General features: G+C 36.2%; 1 protein-coding gene across 1 annotated transcript in view; it reads right to left on the bottom strand.

Moving 5' to 3' along the window:
- SLC30A6 (solute carrier family 30 member 6) overlaps positions 1-19,410 on the bottom strand; it is a 72,176-nt gene extending 52,766 nt beyond the window's left edge. Inside the window, exon 1 of the mRNA XM_053711921.1 lies at positions 19,350-19,410. Within this exon, the coding sequence (XP_053567896.1) occupies positions 19,350-19,352 (3 nt within the window). The 5' untranslated portion in view covers positions 19,353-19,410. The remainder of the gene's footprint in view (positions 1-19,349) is intronic.
- Positions 19,411-22,367: the final 2,957 nt, after the last annotated feature.

The raw sequence follows: 22,367 nt of genomic DNA on the forward strand, positions 1-22,367 counted from the left end.
ATAATATCAAAAATGGCATCACAGATGAAATTATTAGCATGCTGGAGAAGAATAATAATATCATGAGAATCACGATTTGTTACTTGTTGCGCTAGAGTTTCCAACCAAAAAGTTGAAGCTGCAGCAACATCAGCCAATGATATAGCAGGTCTAAGAAGATTACCTGAACATAGATAAGCTTTTCTTAGAAAAGATTCAATTTTTCTATCTAGAGGATCCTTAAACGAGGTACCATCTGACGTAGGAATGGTAGTACGTTTAGCAAGGGTAGAAATAGCCCCATCAACTTTAGGGATTTTGTCCCAAAATTCTAACCTGTCAGGCGGAACAGGATATAATTGCTTAAAACGTTTAGAAGGAGTAAATGAATTACCCAATTTATCCCATTCCTTAGAAATTACTGCAGAAATAGCATTAGGAACAGGAAAGACTTCTGGAATAACCGCAGGAGCTTTAAAAACCTTATCCAAACGTATAGAATTAGTATCAAGAGGACTAGAATCCTCTATTTCTAAAGCAATTAGTACTTCTTTAAGTAAAGAGCGAATAAATTCCATCTTAAATAAATATGAAGATTTATCAGCATCAATCTCTGAGATAGAATCCTCTGAACCAGAAGAGTCCAAAGAATCAGAATGATGGTGTTCATTTAAAAATTCATCTGTAGAGAGAGAAGATTTAAAAGACTTTTTACGTTTACTAGAAGGAGAAATAACAGACAAAGCCTTCTTTATGGATTCAGAAACAAAATCTCTTATGTTAACAGGAACATTCTGCACCTTAGATGTTGAGGGAACTGCAACAGGCAATGGTACATCACTAAAGGAAATATCTGCTTTAACAAGTTTGTCATGACAATTATTACAAACAACAGCTGGAGGAATAGCTACCAAAAGTTTACAGCAGATACACTTAGCTTTGGTAGATCCAGCAGGCAGTGGTTTTCCTGTAGTATCTTCTGGCTCAGATGCAACGTGAGACATCTTGCAATATGTAAGAGAAAAAACAACATATAAAGCAAAATAGATCAAATTCCTTATAAGACAGTTTCAGGAATGGGAAAAAAATGCCAAACATCAAGCTTCTAGCAACCAGAAGCAAATGAAAAATGAGACTGAAATAATGTGGAGACAAAAGCGACGCCCATATTTTTTGGCGCCAAATAAGACGCCCACATTATTTGGCGCCTAAATGCTTTTGGCGCCAAAAATGACGCCACATCCGGAACGCCGACATTTTTGGCGCAAAATAACGTCAAAAATGACGCAACTTCCGGCGACACGTATGACGCCGGAAACGGAAAAGAATTTTTGCGCCAAAAAAGTACGCGCCAAGAATGACGCAATAAAATGAAGCATTTTCAGCCCCCGCGAGCCTAACAGCCCACAGGGAAAAAAGTCAAATTTTTGAGGTAAGAAAAAATATGATAATTTAAAGCATAATCCCAAATATGAAACTGACTGTCTGGAAATAAGGAAAGTTGAACATTCTGAGTCAAGGCAAATAAAATGTTTGAATACATATATTTAGAACTTTATAAATAAAGTGCCCAACCATAGCTTAGAGTGTCACAGAAAATAAGACTTACTTACCCCAGGACACTCATCTACATGTTTGTAGAAAGCCAAACCAGTACTGAAACGAGAATCAGTAGAGGAAATGGTAAATATAAGAGTATATCGTCGATCTGAAAAGGGAGGTAAGAGATGAATCTCTACGACCGATAACAGAGAACCTTATGAAATAGATCCCGTAGAAGGAGATCACTGCATCCAATAGGCAATACTCTCTTCACATCCCTCTGACATTCACTGCACGCTGAGAGGAAAACCGGGCTCCAACTTGCTGCGGAGCGCATATCAACGTAGAATCTAGCACAAACTTACTTCACCACCTCCCTTGGAGGCAAAGTTTGTAAAACTGATTTGTGGGTGTGGTGAGGGGTGTATTTATAGGCATTTTAAGGTTTGGGAAACTTTGCCCCTCCTGGTAGGAATGTATATCCCATACGTCACTAGCTCATGGACTCTTGTTAATTACATGAAAGAAAAGTTAATTCATACAATTATAGGATAGATTTAGACTACATTTGATTGGTAAGCTTTACCAATGCTCTGTTCACATTTCCAACTCCAATGGAGTTAGACATGAAATGAGAGCATTGGTGAAGCTTACCAGTCAAATGTAATCTAGCCCATAGTATTCTTCCCCATGATTAAATAGTGCACTGTTATATTTTTTACTGTATTGCACTTTTGGTAAAATTATATGTTATTCATTGTTGTTATTATTAATACATTTTATTGTAATATTTCTATTTATAAACATGCTCTGTGAAATTTCGCGTTTTTACAACTTTGTGACAGCAAGCAAATAAAACTGTTTTATTATTTCATAATGTATTTTTGAGTTACAGTTCTTCATAATTATAAAGAAGCTATCTTAAATCATTAGTCTGTATTGTAGAAAGGATGTGATAGGTCTGGACTGTTACCTAGGAGCTCAATGCCAACTCTAAAATAAACTGTGATCTCTCAAACACAGTTAAAAATAAGGCAATAGGAAAAAGTGGGTTATAGAGTGGCGCACTGGGCAGAGCTCATCACAATATAAATATAAAAATGTAAAAAATATATATATATATATATATATATATATATATATATATCAATATAATATATCAATATAAGACCTAAAAAGGAAAAGCATTAAAAAAGCAAATATAAAGAACTGATATATATATATATATATATATATATATATATATATATATATATATATATATATATATATATATATATATATATATATAAAAACTAACCATCAGTTAATATTACCAAAATCAAAGTCAATTTAATAACAGATATACACGAAATCTAAAGCTTAAAAATTCATGAGGTACTATAAGACTCTAAAATATATGATTTAATAAATCAAACAAGTAAGATGTGGCCACATCAATAAATAACTAAGTAGACAGTAAAATGTGATAGACTATTAGCTCTAAATAAATAACATCATAAAAAGTGTCTAAGAGATAAATCACATAAAAACAAAGTGATTACAGCTAAATTGTGATTGCTGGTATCAAGAACGGATAAGAGGTGGCAATCTGCTATATCCAAATTAATGTGTCAAAATCCGTTTAGCTGTCAATTTCGTAAATAATAGAAGTTAATAATCTGCAACCTCTTGCTAAGAATGGAGGAATGTCAGTAAAAAATGCACACAAAATGGTCTCTTATATGGCATCCGTTTTGTAATCTCAGTAGGATATTCACATAAGTTCCAGTTAGTATGGTAAGTTACATAAGTCGCTGACCGGTCAGTAATTAGTAAAGAATCAAAAAGTTCAATGATGGAATAGTTGGTATATTGTTAACGTACCTGACAGACTTAGTAGCTGCGAGCGGCTCCGATGCTGTTACAACGCTCCCGACAGAGCAATCAGCTGTGAGCACTCCACGCTGAGTTTCACTTCACTCCCAAGCGTGACTCCAGCGTCTTCACTGTCAGTGTGTACGTATCTTCGTCACCTGACTTGTTCGTCCAATCCGATTAGCGGAAAAACGTTCCAAATTTAAACACTCGGTCGTGTTTCAGAAACCAAGAATAAGTGTTGCAATTATCATACTTAGTAGTTCAGAAGTTGTAAGTCAGTCATCTACGCGTTTCGGCACGTTGTGCCTTTATCAACATCTTGTTGCCACACTATACATGTATATATCTTTGTGTTTTGAATTACGATAAATTTCAACCCAATTACAATTGCTGTGTGTCTGTTTCAATATATTTTGGGGTTAGGTCTTAAAGTCTTTAGGATTTTATATTGTGAAATTCCATTGTGCTGGACTAAGAGTTACTGTTTATTCTTTAATAGTGACAATTAATGTATTAACTCTCCGTGCACAAGTGGGAGGTCATTTATTGGGGGTCTTAACCCCACACTCCTTCCACTTTTGTGGATCACTTAATTAAGGATCGTAGTGCTGATATAGTATTTTATTAATAATATCTGTCTTCAGTCGAAGCCTTTCTAGTATCGTGCACACAGGAATTTATTTAAGATTTAAGATCACTCTGATTTGTTATAGAGCAGCCATACAGTTGGATTTAAACTTTCAACATGGCTGAACTAAATGAAAATGAGTGGAATTATGATGTGAATGAGACATTTTCAATACCAACAGCAGGGGAAACTGTATCAAGATTAAGTACTGATAACACCAGTATTTATAAAAACATTTAAGGAATATAAAAAGAAATTACTTAAGGAACAGAGATTAAAATGGGAAATTTCTAGCCTCAATAAATACTTAGAATCAGAAATGATACCAAGAGGTCTTAGAATAAGAAAAAGACCAGGCTCTAATTTGAATGAACCACTCCTAGAAGATTTTAAGAAAAAATGGGAGGATTATGCTAATGAATGCTCACAAAAATGGATGAAATTAATGGTAGATGAAAATAAATTGAGACTAAATCAGATTGAAATTGTCAAAAGACAATACGGTATAGAAAAATGGAAGGAAAATTAGGAATTTGAAAAGCAAACTGGTTTAGTTAAAATGGAGATCAGGAAAGTACAAGATGCAATCAAATTTAGGAAAAAACGAAGATTCCAAAGAGACTGGACAGATTATAATGAGAACAAAGTATATGATTATGCAGGAAACTTTACAAGTAGTTCAGAAGCTGAGAATTCTAGTGGTGATGATCACCAGAATATTAAAACTTTTAGAGAGAAACAAAGGAGTTTTTTAGACCCCAAGTCAAACACAAAAGGAGAAGGGGGGGGGAGGAAACACAAGCAATCAAAGAGGGAGAAGGCGCTACCAAACAAGGTTCCAACAGAAAGAGAAACAGAACAAATAAATGTAGTTAATTTATCTACAAAAGAACTTAAAGATGAACATATAAAACTACTGAGCAGAGGCTTAACATTTTCACCAACATCAAAATGTGATAAATTCACTTTGTTTGCCAGAAAAATTATTCTTAAAAAACAATTTAAAAATAAACAGAATGTCCAAACTTGGAACATGCATGAATTAGAATCTTTACGTAGTCTAGAATCCCTTGAAAAGGACAATTTAACCCAGGACCCCTCAGAGTATTCAGAAGAAGAGATTACTAATATAGGCTTTAGTAATTTAAAGCCTAAATCTAAATATATGCCATTGTTGTCCACAACTTCTTTTGTACATAACTTTGTCAAAATGGTGGAAAAAGACATCAACATGTTAGACACTAAAAGTGACTTTGTAGATAATTTAAGCCAAATTGAACGTAAAGCAATGAGAGACTTGATGGATGATTCCTCAATCACAATAAAGCCATCAGATAAGGGCGGTAACGTAGTAGTGCTCAATACTAAAGACTACATAATTGAATGTGAAAGACATCTTAAAGATAGAAAACAATATAAATCTCTGAAATCTGACCCAACAGAGAAATACAATGAAGATTTAGAACTAATATTGATTAAAGCACTAGAGGATAACGTAATAACTAAAAAAAGAGTTTAAATATCTGCACATAAAACATCCCATAACACCAACATTTTATACCATTCCAAAATTACATAAGGCCAGAAATCCCCCTCCGGGAAGACCGATAGTGTCTGGTCTAGGCTCACTTACAGAAAATATTTCACAATATGTAGATTTCTGCCTAAGACCACATTTATTTAATCTTCCATCGTACATTAAAGATACTTTAGATGTCCTTAAAAAGCTAGATGACATTTCAGTTTAACCAGATACATTATTGGTTGCAATAGACGTGGAAATGCTATATTCATCAATTCCACACAATTTAGGTCTAGAGGCATGTAAATGTTATCTACAACAAAGAGGGGTTATGTATAACAGACATACTGACTTTGCTCTAGAACTATTAAAATTCATCCTTGAACACAATTATTTTACATTTAATGGGAGGTTTTATGAGCCGATACTCGGAACAGCAATGGGGAATTGTTGTGCCCCAACCTATGCCTGCCTTTATCTAGGCAAATGGGAACAGGACTGTGTACTTGACTGTGAACCTAATCGTAATAATAGCATTAGCCTTTGGCTAAGGTTCGTAGATGATATTTTAGTTATCTGGGAAAATACAGAGGATAATTTAATACAATTCATGGCAAATCTAAATTTGAACGATTGGAATCTAAAATGTACCTTTATAAAATATAAATCACGTATTTCCTTCCTAGATCTCAATATAATAATTCAACAAAACAAGATAGGTACATCTACTTACCGTAAACCAACAGCAGGTAATACCCTATTGGAATATGATAGTCATCATCCACAAAATTTAATTAATAATATACCATATGGCCAATATTTATGGCTCAAAAGAAATTGTTCGGATGTGTACCAATTTGAATTAGAAGCCAGGGACCTAAAAGATAGATTTAGAGAAAGAGGATATCCAAACAAAACCCTAAAAAAGCTTATAATAAATCTAAACTAAAAACAAGAGAAGATCTTCTATATAAAAAAAGATGATAAGAACCCTACACATTTATCTCCAGTCAGATTCATTACAAATTACAATAATAAATGGAAAGAAATTAGGAAAATCCTAGAAAAACATTGGCACATTCTACAAGCAGAGCCATCACTAATTGAAATTATAGGAGATAAACCCTCCCTGACAGCAAAAAAGGCAAACAACTTAAAGGATACATTAGTACGAAGCCACTTCAGCCAGAGAGTAAAGACAACATGGCTAGAGAAATGGAAAGTAAGGGATGGAAATTATAAATGCAGTCATTGCTCAGTATGTCAGAATATGGAAACAGAAAATAAATATTTAGACAAAAATGGCATAATGCATAAGGTAAAAGGTCATATCTCCTGTGGTAGTGAGTGAATCATTTATATGGTATTCTGCAAATGCCCAATGTACTATATAGGGAAAACCTATAGGGAGTTACGTGAACGAATTAAAGAGCACAAAAGGGATATAAAAAATGTAAATATTAAAACCAGTGCAGTGGCAAGACACTTTTTAGAATGTCACCAAAGTAACAAAAACTTATTAAGATTTAGAGGCTTGGAAGCTGTCGATCTGAAAGGTAGAGGGGGAGACTTGGACAAAAAGCTCCTGCAATTGGAGTGTAAATGGATTTTTAATCTTAAATCCTTAAAACCCTCAGGAATGAATGAGGAAATTAAATTATGCTCCCTTTCTCTAACAATTCAAAAATTATTGGAACCCTGATGTACGTCTAGGTCTTTGATTATATTTGATAGTAAAAAACAAGTTCTTAACAAGATTCCAAGCATGCAATAAATAATTACTGATCCTTAAATGCCATTTCAGGTTTTAAACAATTTTGTTGTATGATTAATAATAAAAAGATGTGCAGAAAATCATAAAGCACAAATAGGTATTGGACATGTAACCTGTATACAATAAATCTAACAATGATTTATATTTGCCCCTTTAAATCGTCCCAAAAAATCCCTTCTTTACTCCTTCACAATTAAAGATATTAAAATAGTGATATGGATCTGAACAAAAGTGAAGGGACATCATATTTTAATAATAAAAAAAAATTTAGGAACCCCTTGTCAAATTTAGAATATGAAGAGCTACTCATGATCTGTCCCTTTAAATGTAAGTAGTTCCTTTTTCTTTATCCCTTTTTTCCTAATGCAAATAATCGTGCAGAAAAACAAAAATCTTTTTGATGTAGATTGAACAAGATACTAGTGTTTAACAAGTAACAGTTATGTTTAAAGTTTTTTGATAGATTGTAAATATTATTGTTTATATGCGGTATAAAGAATATTTGTGGCAACAAAGTATATACATTTTTGAATCACACTATTTCACACCTGGGAAGAAAATGAAGGAGAAGGAGGAGTTTTCAGGCAGGTTTAAAATCGTCAGAGTCCTGCAATGGATTACAACTCAGCCGGAAGAAGCCCATTGAACTGTGGGTGAAACGCGCGTAGCTGTTTGTCAATCGGCAGGGGAACACCTGATCCCCGCCGCTACTGGAAATTCCCTTGTTGCAACAAGCCTTAAGGGTATACCCAAGTTACGAGATGCACAAAGAAGGTAGGCGTAGTATATACAACTAAGTGCATCAACTTTCTAAAAACAATGCCGAAGAAATGACAAGGTAAACTTAAGGAACTTTTATGTCAGTACGCTGAAAAATGCAGATTGAGGGAAGCACTAGGTGTATGAATACAGTGTGTATATGAATGCTGTCTACGCTGTTCTGGTTCCAAACCTAGGTGCTCAGAAAATCTCTGCAATCAAGCTTATTTAGTAGCCTTGTCTATGTAATTTTCCCTAAGTCGATCTTAGGTGACATTATATGAATTTCATTTGGGATTGTTAGTATTGCTGTCCTGGTTCAGCGTTATATAAATCTGCAATCAAGTGAACCCAGTCATGCTTTTCAGTGAGAATAATAGCCAGTTAATTCATGTCTTTACACCCTGTAATAGAGGCCTCTAAAAAGGGTTAATACCAATTGACTTTCAACATTTACAGGGGAATATCTGTTTTGTCTTTGTTTGTTGCCACAGTATACATGTATATATCTTTGTGTTTTGAATTACGATAAATTTCAACCCAATTACAATTGCTGTGTGTCTGTTTCAATATATTTTGGGGTTAGGTCTTAAAGTCTTTAGGATTTTATATTGTGAAATTCCATTGTGCTGGACTAAGAGTTACTGTTTATTCTTTAACAGTGACAATTAACTTATTAACTCTCCGTGCACAAGTGGGAGGTCATTTATTGGGGGTCTTAACCCCACACTCCTTCCACTTTTGTGGATCACTTAATTAAGGATCGTAGTGCTGATATATATATATATATATAGATATATATATATATATATATATATATATATATATATATATATATATATATATATATATATATATATATATATATATATATATATAAATAATTGTGTGTGTGTGTATGTGGCTTATACTGCTTCATTTGTTAATCATACCACTGTCCACTGTTAGAATGACTGTCCAAGAAAACATGACAATGTTGTGTATCATAAGACCTAATAACTGGCTAGTGGCTACTATTTAATCACATGACAGGCAGCAAATTTTATTTCAACTATTTTGTGGTTTGTATTTTTATGCTCCAAGAGTGTTTTGGACATTGAGAAACATGTACATTAAAATTCTGTAATGTTAAATAAACTTTAGAATGCAAAATGAAGGTGTTATAGTCATTTATAAGAAAATTGCAATCTGGTTTTTTTTCGACCATATCGCCCAGCCCTAATATATATATCCCTATATACATACACACACACATATACCAAAACAAATATATATATATATATATAGAAATATGTATTTATGAATAAATAGAACATATTCTTGTATGTGAGGAACATTGGAATGTGAGATATTCATATTTTCATGTTGGGTTAGCGCACAAGAATAAACAATTGGGTTTGCGCGAGAGTGGAGTGTTAGTTTTTTTTTTTTTTCCACTGACTTCTATGGGGGAATATGTGACTGAGCAAACAATATTGTAAGTTCTGATTTTTTGCGCTCATCGGGTTAGTAAGAGAGAGCAACCAGTTTACTTTCAACTCATAAAACGAGAGCAACCAGATGCACACATAAAGCTAAATTAGCGATCCACTCGTAATCTGTCTGAATCATGAATGTTTAATTTTTATTTTACTGTCCCTTTAAACAACTTTCCAATTTACCTCTATTATAATAAAATTTGTATGCAGTCTTCCCACACAGGGTAAACTTATTACTATATCAAGCAATAGCCTTAAAATATATATATATAAGTCTAGCACTCACTCACAGTCTTTTTATATGCACACTTTTGGAGGCACCAGCTCCTACTGAGTATGAGGTAGAGTTTACAGTGTTTACATATATTAGTCTGTGATTGACACATGATATGAGGGCAGGAAAACTGAAGAAATGTTAAATCTGTTAGGGAAAAAAAATAAGGGCAATTGCATTTTCTTTTGATTATGCATTTGATGATTATGCAATTCTACTTTATTCGATTGTTTAAAGTGATGGTAAATTCAGCCCAACTGCTCCACATATTTTGAAAGCTCTTATCCCAACTAGCATATCGATATGCTTTTTTTATTAATAAAACCATCAGTACACTGAATAACTTGAATTTTAGTCCTGCTACGTTACCCTTTACAATTCAGCCTCTGTCTAACATTTTCGAAGCTCCTGCTTTGAGTGGCATCTGTTCTAGCCAATCATAGCCTCACCATGCACCCCATGTAAAACTAACTGCACGCTCCCGTGCTTGGAACTCATTAATCTTAATGCAATGTGCATGCGCGACTACTTACGCTACTTGCGTAACAGAATAAGGGAATCCTCAGCTCCGCTTACAGTAAACAGTGCATCTGTTTGTAAGAAAAACTAAATTGACGATTTCTCTTTTTCAGTTACACAAGTAGCGTAAGTAGTCTCGCATGCGCATTGCATTAAGATTACTGAGTTCCGAGCACGGGAGCGTGCAGTTAGTTTTACATGGGGCATGGTGAGGCTATGATTGGCTAGAGCAGATGCCACTCAAAGCAGGAGCTTTAAAAATGTTAGAGAGAGGCTGAATTGAAAAGGGTAACGTAGCAGGACTAAAATTGAAGTTATTCAGTGTACTGATGTTTTTATTAATAAAAAAGCATATCGATATGCTAGTTAGGATAAGAGCTTTCAAAATATGTGGAGCAGTTAGGCTGAATTTACCATCACTTTAATGTATTTTAATTAAAATTAATTTAATGGTTTAATTTATTTAATATATTGAAACAGAACGCATCCATGTTCTGCTAGCAAGCAACATAGGTCTAAATACAGTCAAAAACAAGCATGCAAAAACAAAAAAAGCCATGGTTCAGCTATATGGTGTTCTAGAAAAATACATGTTTAGCCGCAGTTTCTAATTTGTTTTCTATAAATAAAGCTTGTTAAAAAAAAAAAGTTGTATTAACATTGCAATGGGCAATATGTTGGCACTTTATAAATAAATGACTAGAACTGACTAGTGTACCCACATTTATAGAGTCAGAATCCTTAGTACTCAATGGGTCAAACCCCTCTAATTAAAAGGCGGCCATGCTGAAAGATAACAAATGAAAGCATTGCTGTAGCGACAGTTTGTAGAACTGGACCACAATCAAAGGGTACTGATAAAGCATAAACCACAGAACTAATGGTCCCGGTCAAGGGCTCCACAAAGTTATAGGAAAAGTTACAGGCAGGTGGTATTACAAAACACACCGAAAAAGTATTAAGGATTACAAGTCAAATTATACAAACAAAATCTACTTCAAATTTAAAAAAATTGAAATTTTGTTTTGACCATTATGTCCCTTTAAATTTAGAATGAAAAAACAGGATGTGAATGTTAAATACAGGCGTACCTCGGAAATATTGCGGGTTCGGTTCCAGACCACTACAATAAAGCATGTCACACTTATTTTTTTTGTTTCCCAGTGCATATAAAGCTATATTTACACTACACTGTAGTCTATTAAGTGTGCAATAGCATTATGTCTAAAAAAAAACAATGTACATACCTTAATTACTGTTGGGAATATCACTCCTGGCCAGCAGGAGGAGGCAAAGAGCACCACAGCAAAGCTGTTAAGTATCACTTCCCTTCCCACAACCCCCAGTCATTCGACCGAAGAAAAGAAAAGGAAATAACACAAGGTGCAGAGGTGCCTGAGGCTTTATATAAAAAAAACTGTTTGAAAAACAGGGAGGGCCGTGTCAAAAAAGAAATACATTTATCAGGTAAGCATAAATTTTGTTTTCTTTCTTAAGATACGGTGAGTCCACGGAATCATCAATTACTGTTGGGAATATCACTCCTGGCCAGCAGGAGGAGGCAAAGAGCACCACAGCAAAGCTGTTAAAGGGACACTAAACACCTGTCTGCTAAAATCCTTAAATCTTGCTCCTTCTAATCAATCAAAATCAAGTTAGCATGAATGTCTATGCCCACTTGTCATCTTACCCCAAATTGTTCAAAAAAAGTGTTTTCAATAACAATGGTATACCTGTGCTCTATGGGTGTATGCATGCCGCCATATTGTGACGTGCGTTACACACAGGTACACCAGTCACATGACACGCACGCATAGTGTTCTATTATGTTAGAGAGAGGGGGTATCAACGGCACTACTTAGCCTATAGTGGCTTAAATATCTCTAATTCCCTATTTGGCCCCAATTTGTCCTTAATATATATGGGGATAATTCCCCTATACAGATATGGACTGCTGAAGGTGCTATGTAGTATTCAACATGTGAAACTAGGTAGAGGTAGGCTCTAACTCGACAGACTACATGTATAGCACTCTTGGGGGTTAATATAGGGTATAGTTCTAGATAGTATGAAAGACCTAGTTCCTTTAGGCAAAATAGAGTTACTGATGGTCTAGTGAGTTTGCGTGTTCCACGTTAAAACATAACTTTTATTGAGTCAAACTTAATATAAAACACTGGAAATAAAATTAAAAACACACTTAGATGCTAAAGACTCAGTGGTCGGCCTGTTCTGTATAAGTAGATTCTAGCCAGGTGGGTTCTGGTTAATACTGGAAAACTTTCTAAAGTATTATTGCAGCAAGTTAATGGACCTGATGCACACTTATAACAAGAGGTCCTGTAAAGGTTGTGTGTTTATATCCGTGTAATGGACCTAACAGAATTAGATATTCTGAAATAGTCTTAAATAATATTAATCTTGATAAGACATTACTTGGTCATACACAACTGTTACTGTGTGTTTCAATTAAACCTGTGGTTAATACAGCTCTATTTCTATTGTGTTACCTTAATACTGTTTGCTGGTGGATAGTACGCTTTTTATGCTGACATGAGATGATAAGATTACCTTGAATCTTGTTAACGAAGTTAATGGTACTATAGTCAACAGTTTTAACCCAATGCATTCAAAATGTCAGATTTAATAATAGGCTAATAGTCCACATGTCAGTAGCTTATAAACCTATATTTATATTTATAATGTAGCCGTTATTATCAATTGGATAAGAGAGATAAATGTGCACTTTTTATATCTTATTTTTCAGGCTGTGTTAATCCTCATTAATAAATAACATACACACTATTGTTACTCATGTACGGTTCTGTCTTTTGATTTTGAGTATGCTGTGTTACAATTTAAATCACTGATAAAGACACATTTTGCATGTAAATTTGTAACTGTAGTGTGGCAGTTGTTGCCAATGGGTAACAGAGCTGTTCTCTGATTATGTAAAGAGTTTTAGGTGTAGCTCACTCGAAGCACAAAAGCTGTTTAATTTCAGCCCAGTCATGCACTACCGGTTAAACTGGTTCAATTGGGGTTACTGCTAACCACACCACCCGGTATGTAGCCGATGGAGTGGATGTAATTTAACCGGTAATCTTTCGGTTATATGCCCATATTGTTTATCCAATATTTGGTTCCCAGTTTACCGGTAAAATTGTGTCTGTGTCGAGTGGCTCTCACAGTTCTGCCCCAAAACTAGATATACAGATTTAGTATGTTTTGCGCATCAAGTCTCTTAAGTAATTATCGAGCATGTAAAGAACCAACTTAGTAAAATTCTAACCAGATTAATAACCACCAAAGGCTAATATATAAATAAACTTAGAGCAGGTTTGATACTATAGCATTCTAAGGCTCATCTAAAAAATACAGGAGCTCCAGGACTCCTCACCAATTCCCTAACGTCCCTAACATGTTTCGCCCTAACGGCTTTCTCAAAGACCCTTTGAGAAAGCAGTTAGGGCGAAACATGTTAGGGACGTTAGGGAATTGGTGAGGAGTCCTGGAGCTCCTGTATTTTTTAGATGAGCCTTAGAATGCTATAGTATCAAACCTGCTCTAAGTTTATTTATATATTAGCCTTTGGTGGTTATTAATCTGGTTAGAATTTTACTAAGTTGGTTCTTTACATGCTCGATAATTACTTAAGAGACTTGATGCGCAAAACATACTAAATCTGTATATCTAGTTTTGGGGCAGAACTGTGAGAGCCACTCGACACAGACACAATTTTACCGGTAAACTGGGAACCAAATATTGGATAAACAATATGGGCATATAACCGAAAGATTACCGGTTAAATTACATCCACTCCATCGGCTACATACCGGGTGGTGTGGTTAGCAGTAACCCCAATTGAACCGGTTTAACCGGTAGTGCATGACTGGGCTGAAATTAAACAGCTTTTGTGCTTCGAGTGAGCTACACCTAAAACTCTTTACATAATCAGAGAACAGCTCTGTTACCCATTGGCAACAACTGCCACACTACAGTTACAAATTTACATGTAAAATGTGTCTTTATCAGTGATTTAAATTGTAACACAGCATACTCAAAATGAAAAGACAGAACCGTACATGAGTAACAATAGTGTGTATGTTATTTATTAATGAGGATTAACACAGCCTGAAAAATAAGATATAAAAAGTGCACATTTATCTCTTTTATCCAATTGATAATAACGGCTACATTATAAAAATAAATATAGGTTTATAAGCTACTGACATGTGGACTATTAACCTATTATTAAATCTGACATTTTGAATGCATTGGGTTAAAACTGCTGACTACAGTACCATTAACTTCGTTAACAAGATTCAAGGTAATCTTATCATCTCATGTCAGCATAAAAAGCGTACTATCCACCAGCAAACAGTATTAAGGTAACACAATAGAAATAGAGCTGTATTAACCACAGGTTTAATTGAAACACACAGTAACAGTTGTGTATGACCAAGTAATGTCTTATCAAGATTAATATTATTTAAGACTATTTCAGAATATCTAATTCTGTTAGGTCCATTACACGGATATAAACACACAACCTTTACAGGACCTCTTGTTATAAGTGTGCATCAGGTCCATTAACTTGCTGCAATAATACTTTAGAAAGTTTTCCAGTATTAACCAGAACCCACCTGGCTAGAATCTACTTATACAGAACAGGCCGACCACTGAGTCTTTAGCATCTAAGTGTGTTTTTAATTTTATTTCCAGTGTTTTATATTAAGTTTGACTCAATAAAAGTTATGTTTTAACATGGAACACGCAAACTCACTAGACCATCAGTAACTCTATTTTGCCTAAAGGAACTAGGTCTTTCATACTATCTAGAACTATACCCTATATTAACCCCCAAGAGTGCTATACATGTAGTCTGTCGAGTTAGAGCCTACCTCTACCTAGTTTCATGTGTTCTATTATGTATTTGCTGCTTACTTAGAAGGAATCACATCTGCAGCACACGCTCACTGTGATGCATACAACAGCAGCACATGTGATTCTTGCAGAGCGTGTGCTGCAGTGTTTGTGGAGATAATGTTTAAAATGTGACAACACAGCAATACATAAGTTAGTAAATGCACGGCGTCATGAACAGGGTAGCACTATACAAAACATATCTATATTAAAGCTATTTATACCGGTGTGTATTTAGTACCATGGGAAAATAAATAACATATAGCATGATGCGACAGCGATTCTATATATTGTAACGTGATAAGGATTGTGAAAGCCAGAACTGTAAATCAGGGGGGAGCGGACTGTCTCATGCGAGAAAAAGGCCACACAGGGATTAATTACACCGGATCCTACTGCCCTGTATATCTGTACACACTGGATTAACCCTGGTGACCCTGGTGTAAATGTTAGCCAGGAGCTCACTGCAATGTACAAGTCCCCATTCAGTGCCCGAGCTCACTTTGACTCCCAGGATTCGCGCACACATACGTCCGGCGGTGACATGATGATGGCTGGTGTAGTCTGAAGGGGAGCAAACGATACGAACAAGACAGGACAGAGAGATCACACAGAGCAGTTGTAATCGGCTAAGGGACAAGGTTGAAAAGGAAGACGTGAACCATTAATTTTGTTGACCAGGAGGCGTGGTTCACGTCTTCCTTTTCAACCTTGTCCCGGCTCCGGCCTTTTAGGCACCGTCGGCTTAGCCGATTACAACTGTTCTGTGTGATCTCTCCGGCTTCTCTGTCCTGTCTTGTTCGTATCGTTTGCTCCCCTTCAGACTACACCAGCCATCATCATGTCGCCGCCAGACGTATGTGTGCGCGAATCCTGGGAGTCAAAGTGAGCTCGGGCACTGAATGGGGACTTGTACATTGCAGTGAGCTCCTGGCTAACATTTACACCAGGGTTAATCCAGTGTGTACAGATATACAGGGCAGTAGGATCCGGTGTAATTAATCCCTGTGTGGCCTTTTTCTCGCATGAGACAGTCCGCTCCCCCCTGATTTACAGTTCTGGCTTTCACAATCCTTATCACGTTACAATATATAGAATCGCTGTCGCATCATGCTATATGTTATCCTGCCTCAATACATGATCATATATAGTAATATACTCAGTCAAGCAGAAAAAAAACTGTGCTCTGTATCTAAAATGGCGCCGCTCTACTAAGAGAAGAAAGGAGGCGGGGCCACCAATCGGCAGGGAAATGACGTGCACAATTGTACTTCATACTGTCGATAAAACCATTGACAGTCACAATACTTAGCATACATAAAAATAATGACAAGAGGCATTAACCACAGTACTGCCGCTTACTTCATCCTGCCGCTTCTTAAGAGCATAGAAATATCGTATCGGGCAGCGATATCTAGTAACTCTCCGATATAGGAGCCCCATATGAAGGGGCCGACAGAAAAAGGCGCACTCTCTAGGCACTGATAGCGATGCACAATAAATTAGGGTAGCATAAGACATAAGGCATTTCTACCCATCCTAAAACATCAACTTTTAGTAAGCCAGTGAAGCTAAAAACACCTCTGAGCCCCCAATAGAGGTAAACTCTTCAGTCTACTAGCCACTTGCATTAGCGCCTGCTCCCTACCAGAAAAAGAAAAAAAAAAAACTTCTAATGAAGGAATCCGAGTCCTGTATAAGTTGCAGAAATTTCTTAACTTAGCATAGAAATGGCGCACCTAAAAGGCTGCATACAGTAGACAATTTTATGTGGATTCTGTAGTCACTAAAAACACTTACAGGGCAAGCCCAATAGAATTGCGCAGCAATATCTCTAATTTCCTCTGAGAAAAGCACGCTCCATAACACTAGTTCCAAACATCATTTTGAAAGTATCAGGGATATTATTAACCCCTAAAGTGCCTCTAACACATGAGCCCATTTTTTCAGGGTATAATAACATACAGTATTAACCCCTAGTCTCCTGTCACCAAAGTGCCTGCATCCTGTCTACAATATCCTTCAAAAGGATAAATATATGTCCCAAATAATATGCAGTAAAAGACTCATAAGTGCAAGTCCCCAATCTTAGAAGACAAAAGCACTTACCTGCATCTGGCCGTCCGGCAGAAGGACGGCTTACTAGATTTGAGAGAATGCCGCTCCTCACAGAGGCCTGTAGAAAAAGAAAGAGAGAGTAAACTTACTCAGGCTTTCTATACCAGGGCAGCAACATGTTAGGAAAAACGCAGCAAGGCCCACCTTACAGGTTCCTAACTGCTTTAAAGTCACCACTGCCCTACTGAAGAGACTAACGTGGAGTACGGCTAGACCCAATCTTGAAAGGAAAGATCAGAGCAAACCCTGCTTTCAAAATAATAAAATCTTTATTGAAGTGAAATACATCCATTCTTCTTCAGACACCAAAAACTTCACCTCTTCCTTGTACTGAAGGCAAAGAGAATGACTGGGGGTTATGGGAAGGGAAGTGATACTTAACAGCTTTGCTGTGGTGCTCTTTGCCTCCTCCTGCTGGCCAGGAGTTATATTCCCAACAGTAATTGATAATTCCGTGGACTCACTGTGTCTTAAAGGGCCATGATACCCAAATGCTGAAACACTTGAAAGTGATGCAGCATAGCTGTAAAAAGCTGACTAGAAAATATCACCTGAACATCTCTATGTAAAAAAGAAAGATATTTTACCTCAAAAGTTCCTCAGTAGCCACATCCCATTGTAAAGGACTTCTAAGCAGCAAATCAGTATGTCTGTCCCAGGACAGCTAAGGGATTGAGCCTTGTGTACTCTCATGTTATTTCCCTATTCAGTTTAAAGGAAGTTTACAATGAAATCTCATGAGAGTTAAGTCAAATCTCATGAGATCACAGTAAAAGAGTTCATGACCTCAGCACTGTTGATGATGATTGGCTGCATTTAATTTCTTCATTTTTTATTTTTACCTGTAGCTAAGCAGCAGCTGAATTATAACTTTTTACACAGAACTTACTCTGCTGAGCTGAGGAAATTGAGAGGTAAAATATCTTCCCTTTTTACATAAAGATGCTCAGGGGATATTTTCCCGTCAGCTTTTTACAGTTATACTGCATCAGTTTCAAGTGATTTAGCATCTGAGTATTATGTCCCTTTAAAGGTACAGTCTAGTCAAAATTAAATGTTCATGATTCAGATAGGCCATGCAGTTTTAAACAACTTTCCAATTTACTTTTATCATCAAATTTGCTTTGTTCCCTTGGTGGTATTTTTGAAAAGCTAAACCTAGGTAGGCTCAAACTGATTTCTAAACCGTTGAAAACCGACTCTTAGCTCAGTGCATTTTGAAAGTTAGACAGTACTAGTTCATGTGTGTCATATAGATAACATTGTGCTCACTCCCGTGGAGTTATTTAGGAGTCTGCACTGATTGGCTAAACTGCATGTCTGTCAAAAGCACTGAGATAAGGGGGCAGTCTGCAGAGGCTTAGATACAAGGTAATCACAGAGGTAAAACATATATTAATATAACTGTTAGTTATGCAAAACTGGGGAATAGGTAATAAAGGGATTATCTATCTTTTCAAACAATAAAAATGTTGGTGTAGACTGTCCCTTTAAGAAAGAAAGAGCAATATCTGTCAAGCGCAATAAAGCGCAGCACAATAAAACGAGGTATGCCTGTACTTAGCTATTTATTGTTCACTGCTTGAAAAACATTTAGGTGAACACTTGTACATTACAGTAACACATGTACAAAAGACAATGACATTAAATGATCTATAATATATGTATCAATGAAAAAAGCAAAACATCGAAGCTTTAAGCTGGAAGGTGAAATAAATAAGGTTGCTATGATGATTAAATAATATAATCAGGCCAGCACACTAAAGCCCACACAGGTACAGCTGTTCTAAAGCAAATAGCCTCAGCATCCCAGCCCACAGGACAGCATGTTTAAGTGTAGTTATATCTGGTGGCTTTTGCTCTTGTTGACCTGTCATGTGGTGTTACTGTCACTTACAGTAATCCCCCATAACATGTACACACTACCCACGCGTGACTATACCTAAAACTCCCGAAAGCACAACACTTACCATGGTTAGGATACCCGGGGCGGAAGCAGCCACTGGCCGGGGGTGGAACACGTTGGCATGGTGATCGGCGTCTCTGTGATTGGTTTAACATGGTCATATGATTTGTATTATGCATTCTGTGAGTGGAGTCAAAATTTGCTAGCTGTCAAAACCACGTGATCAGACGATGACGACGTGGCCGCCAGACATATTTTTTTCGGGCTGCATAACTAAGTAAAGCCAACACAAATGAGTCAAAACCACCATAAAGCGGAAATAAACATAAATAGTATCATCTATATAGGTCACTATTTGTATCACCCTTTAAAACCTAAACTATCCGTTTTCTTTTGCATGTATGCCTGAATTAAATATGGCGCGTACAGTTTTCATAAATTACATCATATTCGATGGCCCATATGATGTGTTTCCAGATTGCCTTAAACCCAGAATTAAATTGTTATACTGTGATGTGAAGCTTCGTTTAGTTCTTGGTAGTTTATCATCAACTTTCAACATATGGTGTTATTAAATAAATGTCATTTAATTTATATTTTGTGCTTTAATAAAAACAAAAGGTCGGAAAACAAGAACACCTTTTTATGCACATGAACAAGAAGAACTTGTTAATATTAAAATGAAAAGGCAAAACTTGTTTAATCTTTGAAACTAACAATAAATGCTCAAATTTTTAACGTTTTTCAGTTTAAATGCTAAAGCATTTGAAATTAAAAATGCAACAAAGTAAAATATAAATACATTGTTTTATGATACATTATAAACATTTATCACATGGTTATCAAGTGGCTTGCACCTCGTTGTTTCGAGCAATCATATTGTTTAGTCGTGCAACAGTTTCCATTTAGGACCAAAAAAAACTCTGTAGCTCCAGATAGGTACTTTAACTATGGGTTTAACTTTTTTTAGGGATTAAAGGGACACTGAACACTATGGTGTTTTTTTTTTCTTTTGTGATTCAGATAGAGCATGCAATTTTAAGCAACTTTCTAATTTACTCCTATTATCAATTTTTCTTCATTCTCTTGCTATCTTTATTTGAAAAATAAGGCATCTAAGTTTTTTTTTTGGTTCAGGACTCTGGACAGCACTTTTTTATTGGTGGATGAATTTATCCACCAATCAGCAAGAACAACCCAGGTTGTTCACCAAAAATGGGCTGGCATCTAAACTTACATTCTTGCATTTCAAATAAAGATACCAAGAGAATGAAAAAAAAATTGATAATAGGAGTAAATTAGAAAGTTTTCTTAAAATTTCATGCTCTATCTGAATCACAAAAGAAAAAATTGGGTTCAGTGTCCCTTTAAACACATTGCATGGCTACTTGCTTTAATTAACAAATTACAGCATGTACTTTTTTGCCCACAAAAACGACCCTTTAAGGAGAAGCAGTCTTTAGACATCTGCTTACTAACATCTCTGCAATATCAGAGGTGGCAGACTTAAAACTATTTGGACTCATTCATCTGGGATGATTGACAAGCCCTGCTCTCCAGCAATTAGTTGCACAAAAGCAGGGGATTGGGCTGCACAAGCAGTTGGTTGTGTAATCTTAAAGGGACACTGAACCCATTTTTTTGTGATTCAGATAGAGCATGCAATTTTAAGCAACTTTCTAATTTACTCCTATTATCAATTTTTCTTTGTTCTCTTAATATCTTTATTTAAAAAAGAAGGCATCTACACTAAGAAGCCAGACAATGTTTGATTCAGAACTCTGGAAAGCACTTGTTTATTGCTGGGTGAATTTATCCACCAATCAGCAAGAACAACCCAGGTTGTTCACCAAAAATGTGCCAGCATCTAAACTTACATTCTTGCTTTCAAATAAAGATAGAAAGAGAATGAAGAACATTTGATAATAGGAGTAAATTAAAAAGCTGCTTAAAATTGCATGATCTATCTGAATCAGTGTCCCTTTAAGGCCTGGCAACGGATTCAGCATTACTTACACTGAACACGGGCAGACTTGTTTGCTGCCTTGGAACATTTACCACTTGTATCTTAAAAAAATGTGCGCCTTTGCATTGAGATACTTGAGTAACTTTCCCAAACCACCAGAAAATCAAAACAAACACAAATGTTGCATAGGATTTTTGTTGATAGGTAAAGTGTTCTCTTATAAACAGCTTATCTTAGCTGCTTGCTCAACTTGTGTTTTCTTGTGTTGTTTTTGAGCATTCTCTGTTTACATATTAAAACAATATTTTCAGTTTTAAAATAAAAATGTAGTCTAAATCACACTTTTAAACTAAGTACACAAAGGGACATGGAACACTTTTCTTTCATGATTCAGAAAGAACATACATTTTAAACAATTTTGGTGGCTGCACATATATCCCTCTTGTCATTGGCTCACCCAATGTGTTCAGCTAGCTCCCAAGAGTTCATGGCTGCTCCTTGTGATAACATAGCTTAGAGATTTTATCCCTGGAATTAAAACACATGGGGCCTGATCCGATATGCAGCGCTGGTTTGGTATCACATATACGGCGTAACATAGAAGTTACGCTCGTATATTTCTGCCTTCGGCCGTAGTTTTTTGGCCCATAGAGTGATATACCAAACCCGCGCAGTTTGGTATCCAATATACAGCGTAAGGACTTACGTGGCGAAAATGGAGAAATCTTACTCCATTTTCACCTCGCCACAAAATGCAGGCGTAGTAAGCCTTACGCTGAGTATTGGAGCCCCGTAACTCCCTAAACTACCTGCAAAATAAAACCTAACGCATGCGCAATGTCTATCTACCTGTCAACCGCAATCCCCCGCCGCAATCACTAATAAAGTGTTTAACCCCTAAACCGCCAATCTTCAGTTCCAGCATCGCGGGTCTTCAGTTCCAGAGTTGACGGTCTTCAGCTCCGCGGTCATCGGTCTTCAACTCCTCCGCTCCATGCAGGCTGGTTCCTGGAAGAAGAAGATGTCGCCGCTTGGAAGAAGACTTCTCCGCCTGGAACAGGACCTTCTCCGCCGGTCTTCAGGACAGGTAAGGACCAATTGGGGGTTAGACTTAGG

The sequence above is a fragment of the Bombina bombina genome, chromosome 4 (genome assembly GCF_027579735.1).
Source record: "Bombina bombina isolate aBomBom1 chromosome 4, aBomBom1.pri, whole genome shotgun sequence".
NCBI lineage: Eukaryota > Metazoa > Chordata > Amphibia > Anura > Bombinatoridae > Bombina > Bombina bombina.